Source organism: Natrix helvetica (genome assembly GCF_964273705.1).
Source record: "Natrix helvetica genome assembly, chromosome: 4".
Classification (NCBI taxonomy): Eukaryota; Metazoa; Chordata; class Lepidosauria; order Squamata; family Natricidae; genus Natrix; species Natrix helvetica.
The window spans coordinates 100,421,304-100,433,354 of NC_138550.1; the positions used below are offsets into that span (position 1 = coordinate 100,421,304).

Genomic DNA, 12,051 nt, shown 5'->3' on the forward strand with positions numbered 1-12,051 from the left:
TTATGGCAAAAATGTTTAGCTTCTACGATTCATCTTCTATGCCATACCAAGCCCTAACAGAATTCTGCCGAGTAAAAGCAGATAAAAACTATTTGACAGAAATACTAAAAATGTTTTATATTTCAAAATAGCGATTCAAGCTGGCCCCAGGGAAGTGGAAGAGAATCAATTACTTCTCTTCTTCCCACTGTGTTCCCTGGAGTCTTATCCTCAAAGAAAGAAAACAAAATGGATAGTAGAAATCTTGGGAGTGTTCATTCAGGTATATCAAACATCGGTTATGATGTGGGAGTAATGAAAATTTAAAAAAAAAACTAGGCTATGGAAGAAGAACACACAACTGAAAGGAATGACTTGCAGCTGGAACCCAGTCTCTTTTATGTCTTTATTCAGCATTTCAGTTCTTTTTATTCCGATTATCAAATATGTATGAACAGCAGGAAGCCTTGTTTAAAGCAGCACATATATGCCAAGGACAGATTATATCTAACTGCATTCCCCAAACAATGAAAAACTAACGCATAAACATTGTACAGAAGTTGTATGGATTTTATTGTAGCAGAGAAACATCAAAGGCTGCTTTCTATTAAAAAGCAGCCAGGTTGTCAAAAGCTGGGCACTTTCTCCACATCTGCTCTTTTCTTTTTGCGATAACCCTGCTTTCTCTTTTTTGCTTTCTAACCTCTTGAGGTATAAAATATAGAATCTGTTTTTAATCACATTTTTATTGTTTGATAAATAACTTTTTAAAATATTTGCTACACACAAAATGCCCATGCAACTGAATATATATATATATATATATATATATATATATATATATATATATATATATATATATATATATATATATATATATATATATATATATATATATATATATATATATATTCACGCTCTATATAATATATATGCTTGTAAAACACAATAAATATATGTATATATATATTAAATACAGCAATAAATGTACACTTGAATGTTTAAAGTTAAAAACAAAGAGCAAAATGTCATTCTAGAACCAGATCAAGTAAAGAACTGCAATCAATCATGGAAATGCTATTTTAAGAAGATTTATAGGGCTAAGTACCTCTCTGTCTCCCTCTGTCATCTTCAGTGCTCTTTTAGAGAAGGACAGCAGAATGACACAAAACAAAAACCGACTAAATCTGCCTAGGATAAAACAAACAACAAAATGTTCCTCAGCAGATTTCCTTCCTTTTATTATTTCAATTACTGTGGAGAAAAAAACCCTGTAAATCAGAGAATAAATCATTCTGCAAGGATTGTTCAGATGGAGACCAACAGTGCAGCAAAAGCAATAGAGAACTTTTAATAGTCTATATAGCAGCCATCTGGTGCCCTCCGGCTGTATTAGGTCCACAACTGCAAAATTGCAGAGCCAACATTAACTGGGATAATGGGCACTGTAGTTTCAATGTATCCCAAGAACGTGAAGTTGCAGAAGTTTTGTTTATTATCAAGTAAATGGAGTATCAAATATCATCCAATAACAATGACACTTCTCCAATGCTTCATGCATTTTGCTCTTTTAAAATTATTTTTTTCTATCCAGTGATAATTTTAAAAAAGTGATGCCATTACATTCTAATTTTTCTTAGTGCAAACATATTTCTACCCACCCACCTGATATTTCAATTGTAGTTTTAGATCTAGGAGAGAAGGAAAAGTAAGGGAGGTTATATTACTGACCCTTGTAGAGATTCTTTTTTAAAAGATGCGCTATCAATCCATATATAGACACAAGTAAAACACCTTAGCAGGCAACAGAGATTGCTCATGATGCTGTTAAGATGTCCCAATAACACATACTCCTTTAAACAACCCCCCAACATTAAGCTAGCTAAGGCAAGCTCAAGTACATACGAGTTCCATGACAGAACAGGATTCTTCCATTTCTGCTATTTGTCATCTGACTTTATACAAAATGAGCTCTATCCAGTTCCTGAAATTAATGCAGTTCTCTCAGTTATACATGCAAAGTGCTAAATCAAGTCCAACCGACCAAGTATAATCCAGTTTTTCATAAATCTTTAATTCCTGACTTTGGGCAATTTATTAACTTCTAGTGAAGATCAGTTCCCAGACAAATGCAAATTACGATATAAAGCAAGAGTGGGCAATTTGTGGCTTGTAATTCCCACAGTATTGCCAGGAAAATTATTATTTTCATCAGTGCAACTAGTCCTTTTGATGCAATATCCCGCCTAAAATAGATATTTAAGCCCTGCCAACCTTTACCTTTTCCAATACATAGTAAAAAAAAATAATCAGTCCCATCCTCAATATCATGACTTTATAAACAATGCTCTGTTGGCCTTCAGCACCACCACCACCCCCAAAATCCCATGCATTTCCCAACCGAAGGGTATAGTGTCATTTTAAGCCAGTGCAACTCTCAGGATTTTTAATAGTAAATGTTTATTGGAATGGTGATATTGGAAACAAACTGGAGCTTTCTTAAGAGGATTATTGATTAAATTTATCCAGGAGAGTTTGTAGATGCCACCCCACAGCAGAGAATAAACAAGGTATATATGGAAGAAAGCACTTTTTCTTTCTTTCACAACTTGTAGAATCAATCAAAAGACAAGATGACTCTTGTCCAGGATGAGACTTAACACTGCTATTTCTAAAAGCAAATTACAGTAAAGAGATGTAACCAAGATTGCACCTATCATGGTTATCATAATTTCAAAATCTTTCTTCAGGAAATCAATTAACTTATACTCTGCTACTTAGAAGAGAGAGAGAGAGAAAATACAGGAGTGCCAACATGTATGGGTGGGGGGAAGGTTACCAGATCAAATTCTTACCATTTGGGGCTGTTGTTGGCTCAGTTCACCCATCAAAGACAATTCCTGAGTTTTGGTCTTGGCCTAGGCCAGTGATGGTTAACCTTTTTGGCACCCAGTGCCGAAAATGGAGCGCTCATGCGCATGCCGGAGCACCGGAACCTGGAGGAACAACTGGCAATGATGCGTGTGCCCACAGAAAGGGCACTACATGCTACTCTGGCAGGTGTGCCATAGGTTCGCCATCACAGGTCTAAGCCCTGTAGGTAGTTAGGGATCAAATGGCTTTTTTAGTCTAGTGAGCTCTGGCAACTTTTGCTAGAAAGGAATATTCATCAATTCCTGCAGGATAATTTCAGTTCTAGGGATAAAGTAATATGAAACCTACAGTCTCAAATAATACCTCCAATTTTTATTTGAATTTTTCAAAGTGGAATAAAAGAAATATTCACAGTTCATTGTGTTGGGAGTTTTCATAATGAAGATCCCAGAGAATGATCTGTCTGGAAGCAACAGGACAAAAAGCTCTCCTGTTGTCATTACGATAACGGATTGGACACTCAAACAATATTGCAATGAAACTGCCAAGCACACCATTTATGATCACGGATATGCTTCCAAAACAAGAACAAACTGTCCAACTCAAACGTATAAAAATGATCAGTCGCCACATCTCACCTCACCTTTAGTTACCGGTAAATCATTTCTTTCTCTAAGCTGGGGCTTTCCTTACTGGGGAAGCATCGTGTTTTGCTTTGTGCAGGTTTTGCCTAAAACACATGAGATTTGGCTCAAAGCTACGTCTTGCTGATTATCTCCCTCAGTTCCCCTGTTTGAGACTTGAAGATATAATTCCAAATTAGGAAATAGGAACCTTGTAATTGCTTGAGAACTAACACATTACAGCATATGATTTTGCAACTAAATCCACTTTGTCAGACAGACTACCTCATGCCACTAAAGGGGGGGGGGGGAGGCCCAGTCCATGAAAATGTGTGCTAAAGTAAACATTTTAAGGTATCATAGGAGTTATGCTTGGTTTTGCTCTGAAACAAAGCAAAAAGTATCACCCTGGAATTTACCAGGAATCAAAGCTCATCAAACGTTATGTAGCTATCCTAACACTAATTTTTCCTCAATCCTATTTTTATATAGATTTTTGTGCTTTGAATCAAAGCTTATTGAGCCTGTGGGCCTGGAAACAGAAGTGGAACATACTATGAATTCGGAGCAATATGAATTGGGGTGGGTGGGGGGGGGGGACAGGCCTACTTGTTCAAGTTATATTCCATAGAAAAAGAAAAATTAACCCCAAAACATTATTTATGTTAGCCATGAAAACCAATCTACCAAATTCTTTTGACATCAGATAACATATTCATGCCAAATGTTCTTATTGTATCATTCAACTAATGCAACCAACTAAGAACAGAGTAGCATGCTTTTATCAGTGGAGCTCTTAGAAGCTATGGGTAAGTCTGTGCAATCTACATAAGTTTGATTCAAGCATCTTTATGGCATGTTTTTTTTTTCCTGTAACACTCAACTGGACCTTCCTGAATCTTTTTTTTCAAAAAAACAGTAAACACAATTGAATCAGCTGTGCCCCAACAGATTGCAAACTGATTACATTTTACCTTCCTATTATTTGGTAAAAAGCTAACGCACATTTTTCCTTCATAAGGATCTGCAACTACTATGTGCTATGAGGGCATTTCAAATGCATCTACTATTTCAGCACCAACTAGGCAATGTGGCTTTAGCAACAAATATTGTTTCCTTAAACTGTTTCCCTTTTCCAGGCCTGAGGTGTATAGTCATATTTCTGTCAGGGAAAAGCTGATTCGGTTCACTTCCTTTTTTCCCACCCCGAGTCAAGACAAAAATCTAGCAGTACAGAGACATCCTGCTCCGCCGCATGGCCTCACTGATCAAGTAAGCAGGACTCAGTTCTGGTTCTTCAGTCATAATCACAATGTTCTGCCATTCACCCAGCTGGTTGGATCTCTTAATGGTATCCACCACACACAAAGCATAGAGACAATCATCAAAGGTTGCAGCCATTGTGAGTGGCCGTCCGTCCCAGGTTCGTCGGTCGTCTTGATCTTCAAATGCCTCCCTGACTGCTTGCACCATCTTTATAGTGCCCCGGAGGTATGGAGATGGGATGTCACTGAAGGCCTTCTCAGGTAACAAGGCATTGCTGACTGGGGCAGAATCCTTCAAGAGGAGCTCTTTCTGTGGAGAGTTATTGCTTTGTCCATACAAATCAGTGCCGACTGCAATTAGCTGCCCGCTTGACCCAATCACAACAATATCTTGTTTAAATTCTCCTGGCATGTTGAAATTAAGGGTAACAGTGCAGCACACCCCACCTTCTAAGACCATTTGAAATGTACAGAAGTCGTCACTCGTAATTTGACGTATTCCCTTAATGTGGTCGGTCTGTTTCACAAAGGTCTTAAGAAGTCCATGAACTTTCACTGCTTTCTGACTGGTGAGGAAAGTCAGGAGATCAATGATGTAGGTACCAACAGAATGCAACCCTCCACCTCCCATCAGATCATCGCAGCTCCAGTTGTACTTCTTCCCCAGCAGGCTTCCACTGTGAACCTGTACCTCACACACAAGCAGTTCTCCCACATAGCCCTCTTGGATCAGCTGCTTCATCTTCACAAAGGCAGGCAGGAAACGGAGAACGTTGCCCATGATGCTCATAAGCTTGGGATAATAATGGGCAGCTGTCATCATCCGAAAGGCATCCAGCGGAGTGGCTGTTCTATCACAAATGACATTCTTCCCAATCCCTATTAGATATTAAAGGGGGGGGGGGGGAGAAAACATAAGGTGAGTTTAGGATATGCTGTGGTACAACGTACAAGTGTAGAATTCAAGAAAAGCTACGAAGAAAAAAATAATTTTAAAAACTATTTCAGGAGGGCACGACAAACTTTCTTCCCCTTTTTGCTTCACTTATAATTAACACAAATTTGAAGGGTCTCAGTTGGCAAAACCTATCCGTTTAGTCTGAAGAAGGGAAATTCTGCAAATAGACATTATCCTATAGTGATGTTTACAACTCTTCACTTTGTATTTAGATTTTCTTTTAATTTTACATCAACCTCTAGTGTCTCATACTCAGTTGCATCATTTATAAATGAAATATGAGCTTAACAGAATTCCTTCCATTTTCCACCTTTATGTCCTGAAATTATATCTTATACTAGATTATAACCTAAAATGACAAAACAAGACTATTGAAAATTTTGAGACTGTTGAGTTATCTCAAGGAAAATGATTCAAGTTTTTTTAATTCTTTATTTGCCCATTGTGAATTACTTATGAAACAAATGGATTATTATAATTCCATAGATTTATCATTATAATAGCTTGTTCCTTGACAGTGGCTAAATTCACACATGCTCCTTATGGATCACTTGATACATGAAGATAAGAATTACAATTTGCAAGCTGTATTTATAGATTAAAGTAGAGACAACTAACTCAAGACATTTCAGCATGCTGTGGGTTGTTATCCCAAAAATGAATGGGTTGGGATAAACACATTTAACTTAATTAACATTTAACTAAGATTAAGAACTGATTAATTCCAAGGTACTTAATTTTTCCATTCTATCCTTTTAAAACTTACAAGTTGGTGGTTGGCACATTTCGAGCAGCTTTGGCAGCAGCACCCAAAGATTTTGGCATGGCTGCACTATTTCCGTATTTCACGTATATACTGCTGAATTACAACTCTCAACAGTCTCAATCAGTGTGGACAATAACAAAGGATGAAAGAACTGCAGTTCAGCAATAGCTGAAAAGATCACACGTTATGCACCCATGTTAGCCCTTAAGCCTCAGCTTATGCATCCCTAGCCTAATAAGTTGATTTCATTGTCTGATAACTACGCAGTGGAGCTGGCAGCCGCTGTAGATGGGTGAACAGGAACAGTAGAATTAAATCTAAAGTTTGCGAATAAATACAGTGTAACGTGGTTTCACAATTGCAGCTCACATGAAGTTCTAGTGCAGGTCTTTCCACCCTCAGACCTTTCAACTGGGTTGAGTTCCACCTCTCAAATTCCCTATCTCCACTGAAGCTAGTCCTAAAAGTTGCTGGGGGGGGGGGGGGGTGCTGCCAGCCCCTTCTACTAGGTCTCTGTCATAGAATTGCGCAGCTGTAGCAGTCTTTGTCATCCTCCAGAAAAGGAAGAACATAAGATAGTCAGGAACACAGAAATATCATGAGGTGAATTAAACAGTATACAGAGCATACAGGAAAAAAAGGAGGGGGGAAGGAAAACTCCCCCTTTATACTTAGCGCAACCAATCATAGCGTAGATTGCCTCAAATCAACTACAACTGTGTTTTCTATTAATTCAACTACAACTGTGTTCTGGCCTATTGCACACTTTACCATTCCAGCTACTAAAGTCAATATCCTAACAGTTTGTAAAAGAGAACTTGCGGAAGTTCAGCTGAAACTCTTTTTCTTAAAAGCCACGGATTCCCCAAATTTATGGAAGACACATTTGGCATCATAGGACAAAAGCAATACTGCCACTGTCACTTAAAAAAAGACAGATTTGTGCAGAGAGAGTAACAACTGAAAGAGCCTAGAAGAATAAGCAAAAACCACATGCCATTACGGCCTCAATTTGCAAGCATAGACTGTTGCTCTCCAGCCTCTTTGCCTTTGTGAGAAACATTTTTCAGCATTTCAAGGGGGTTGAACTGCCAACACCCATTCGATTAACAAATGACTACTCAAGCTGAGTCACAGCAGATGCTCAGCTCATGCTTTATTGCACTGTGTAATCATGCATATATTTGGGAAGCTTAGCTATCACTCTTAAAGTAGTTGCATGGGCAGTCTGAGGATCTCAGAGGAAGGGACTCAGCAGAATTGTGATATTTGTATTCTCCCGTTTTTAAAGAGGAGAACGCTGTTGCTTATGTAGCAAAAATGGTACCGTCTATGGCCAAGAGAGAAATAACAGCAGGCTTGGAAGATACGGAGATGTGCAAGAACACAAAGTTGTAATCTTTATTAGAATCTCATGTCCAAGGATGGGGAAGAGCCCAATAAGAACAGAGCAAGCAGGGAGTGAAAACCTACAACTGGGATGGGGCTGAGTTTACCCATAAAATAAAAGCAGCTTTGAAACAGAATAGCTGAAACGCCAAATAGAGGTACTGTTTCTACTGCAACATTTGGTCACTGGCATGAATGGAAACTTCACACCAAGGATTAAACTTCTTAAAAATGTGTCTTTATATTTGAACACACAAAGTTTTGAAAATGCAAACAGGATCAATTTGAATTACTGGGAAAAGAGCAACTGTAAAAAGTAAATTTGTGTTTTTCTTCACCAGCTGAAGTTCAGGGGTGGGGATCTCACCTCCGAAGTTGATATTTATTTGCATGGGAAGAACATTCTCCATTTATGGTTGATTTCTACCACAATAGATGGGATGTTGATAAGGACAATTCACAGGCTGTTTTTTTTAGAGAAAAATATTATTTAGTCAGAAGTAATGTAATTTCTTCAAGCTTTGGTATGGGAGAGACTCAAATACACCTTAACATGCCTCTGCCATCACCACAGAATAAAGTTAGAGTTTTATACTAGTGGTGTCTTCTTTCATATCAGTTCCTTTTCTTGTGATATATTACCCCAAGTGGTTGTTCCAAAGGTTGCTTTTTCAAAAGGCAACTGGACTTCGTTTTTCCTTGAAGACGTTTCACTTCTCATCCAAGAAGCTTCTGAAGAGCGCAATAAGAGCAGAGATGAAGAAACTTCTTGGATGAGAAGTGAAACGTCTTCAAAGGAAAACCAGAAAATCCAGTTACCTTTTGAAAAAGCACCTTTGGGATAACCATCACCTGGATGACTGAGAATCTCCATAGACATTTACCCCAAGTGGTGGTTATTCTACAGCAGGAAGATATACTGCCATTTGTGGTTGCCCAGGTTTTTGAAGCCCAATCCTGGTACAGTAATAAGTACAGTCCTACTTATAAGGCAGTATGGAGTTAAACTTTTAATTGTATTAAACGTAGACTGTATTAGTAGACTGTAAGTAATAAAACATTTGATCACAAACATACATTTGATTATTTAGCTACTGTTGGAGAGTATTTTGAGGCCACAACAAAAAGAGCTTTGAACATGCTTCAGCCTCTTTCCACTCAATCTCCCTTGGAAGTGGGTGAGTCACTGGTATCTCAGAGTGAAATCTTTTTACAACTGCTAAATGAATTTTGCTAAAGAAATGACTACTTTATTGTACATTAGACACCTGCATGTGGCATTAGCATTTCAATTGAAATAAAAATTAAAGCTGAATCTGAATCCTTTTAAAGAGAGAGCAAATGTCCTCATGCTGGATTTTCAAGGGATACCTGATATTCTAGTTTTTCTGAACTACTGGAAAATCAGCACCGGTTTTGCTACAGCCTCTCCACGTCTTGATTCCTGAATCAAAGGGCCTGACATAGGACAAATGCTATCTAGAAAGCAGTCTATGGAACTTGCTGCCTCGTGTGAATCTTTTCATCCTTGTTTTATCTGCAAGACCATCAGACTGTAATCTAGTTATAAATAACAATCAATGTCCTTATAGCAATGAAAATATGTTGCAATGAACATGTTTAGCCAATACACTTGAAAAACATTTGGGGAAGTTTGAGGAAACATCAAGCAATTAGATTTTGATCTTGATTTAAAAACAATAGCAAAGTAGGTCTTGATCATTCGTGATATTATGTGCTAATGAAAACAATAGACCAATATCCATCCATTATCTATCTATCTATCTATCTATCTATCTATCTATCTATCTATCATCTATCTATCTATCTATCTATCTACCTACCTACCTACCTACCTACCTACCTACCTACCTACCTACCTACCTACCTACCAGTGGTGGGTTCCTGCCGGATCGCACCGGATCGCGCGCTCCCTTTCGGCGCTGAACCCAGAAGTACGTTCTTGCCCCGCTCCACCAGCTCGGCTGGGACCGGAAACGTTTCTCTGCTCATCAATGTCTTCAGTGGAGCGGTGGCAGCCTGGCAGGCTGAGCCTGCGTCCCTTTCAGGCGCTCCGCTCCGCTGAGGAAACGTCTCCGGTCCCAGCCGAGCTGGTGGAGCGCAGGCAAGCGTCGTCCCTTCGCCAGGGGTGGGGCAAGAATGTACTTCCGGGTTCAGCGCCGAAAGGGAGCGCGCGATCCGGTGCAATCCGGCAGGAACCCACCACTGCTACCTACCTACCTACCTACCTTGACGAGACTGTTTGTACATGACACTGGAAATGACAAAGTTCTCTATACTTGATTCTTCCTATTTATATGGAGGTTTTTAAACTTACATTGGATGAACAGACAGGTAACTGTGTTACATCGGGGCCCAATACATGATGAAGCCAGGTATTTGGCAACCCAGAGACCATGGAACCGAGTTCTAATACCTGGTATCCTAGTGAAATACAATTTATAGGCCATAATGTCCCTTGTCCTGATATAGAAAACTCTGGTCTAGAACTGGAGACAAGATCCCATCAGCCTCCTTGGGAACATCAGTGGTAAACAAGCAGATGTCAGTCAAGTGAGGGAGTTGCTGTGGCTTTGGGTGAAAACATTGCAGAATCCAATTTTATTAAATCAAGGCTACTTAACTGTAGTTGCACTTGGATTGGGGATTGCACTTGATTGGCATTTAAATCTGTGGACTCCTCAGTAATCTCCTAGCTTGGTTGCTTTCATGCAGACATTTCATTACCTGGCTGAATAGTATCTTCAGTGTTGATGAACAATCCACTGAAAATGTTACCTAGCCAGGTAATGGAATGTCTGCACAACAACAACCAAGCTTAGAGAACACCAAGCACTCCACACTTCATCCCTGAGCTACATATATCCTGTTTTATTAGTATTTAAGTCTGTCTCAGACAGAGTTTATTGCTGGAACAACTTTGGTGACAGCTTTACCTAGACAGCTATGTATTGGTGCCTGTGCATGTGGCTTCTGGGCCGTTTTTGGGAGGTTTGCAGAGTGCAAAAACCTTTTTTTTTAAATTTGCCTCTTCAAAACCTTGGTGCGTCTTATACGCCGGTGCCTCTTATACTCCAAAACATACGGTACTTTATAATGATTTTCCTAGGTTCATGTCGACATTGGGCTAAAAAAAACAAGACCTAGACACATCCATCATTAGAGAGGGTCTTCTTAAGACACTTCTACATCGGATAGGGAAATTCAGTATTTCATATTCACCCAGAGCGTTCTCTCTGTCTGTCCTCTATTAACCATCTTGTATGCACAAGATTCAATGTTCTATATTGTTCTCTCAGCTATCTCCATGACAGCGGAACCGTTGCAGATAATCAGCACCGTGGAATGTCAGAATACCAGACTTTGCTTTAGATCCCCCTGCTGTTTGCATGACAATTATTAATCTATGTATACTGTCAGGTTTGGTATAAGAGGAGCAATAAACATCAATGCATGGGATGTACTTTGGAGAAAAAGAATGAAAGCCAGATGCAAATGTCTTACCAAACAGAAACAAACAACCAGAGCTACACCAGAGGAAGTAAGCATGAAAGTGATGTAAACAAATTAAAACAATTAAACTTTAAACAATCTCATAGACTTTGTTTAATAAAGTCCATTCCAACTGGCTGTGGCTCTCCATAGCCTTAAGCAAAATGCCCTTTTCAACTCTGCAAATCCTTTTATCTGTGGAGTTGCAAGAGTCTCATTCGGAGATGTTCTCTATGCTAAATGTGAAAGTCCCCGTGAAACCTCGTTACAATAAAGATTAGAAAACACCAAGATAAAGCAGATAATTTAAAAGCATGTATGCATTGTATTAATTCTAGGAAGTTACACTGTATGTGCGTGAAATTATTCAGCTATTCCCTAGAGCAGGGGTTGTCAAACTTTTTAAACAGGGCGCCAATTCACGGCCCCTCAGACTGTTGGGGGGGGCGGATCAGCTGGGGGGGCGTGGCTAGGTGGTCATGTAACCGGGTGGGCATGACTAGGTAGTCATGCTGCCAGGTGGGTGTGGCCAATTTAGCAGGCCAAACAATACACACAAACTTTAATTTGTTTTGCTTCTGGGGATGGAAGGCAGAGACGTGGCTTCCCTGGGGTGTGTATGACGGACTTTTGTGTGTGTGTGTGTGTGTGTGTGTGTGTGTGTGTGTGTATGTGTCGTTCTCC

At 39.3% G+C, this 12,051-nt stretch overlaps 1 protein-coding gene across 1 annotated transcript in view; it reads right to left on the reverse strand.

The window, feature by feature from the left end:
• Nucleotides 1–891: 891 nt before the first annotated feature.
• Nucleotides 892–12,051, reverse strand: part of GFOD1 (Gfo/Idh/MocA-like oxidoreductase domain containing 1) — a 54,671-nt gene continuing 43,511 nt past the window's right edge. The window contains exon 2 of the mRNA XM_081950922.1: nt 892–5,620. Coding sequence (XP_081807048.1) covers nt 4,701–5,620 — 920 coding nt within the window. The 3' untranslated portion in view covers nt 892–4,700. The remainder of the gene's footprint in view (nt 5,621–12,051) is intronic.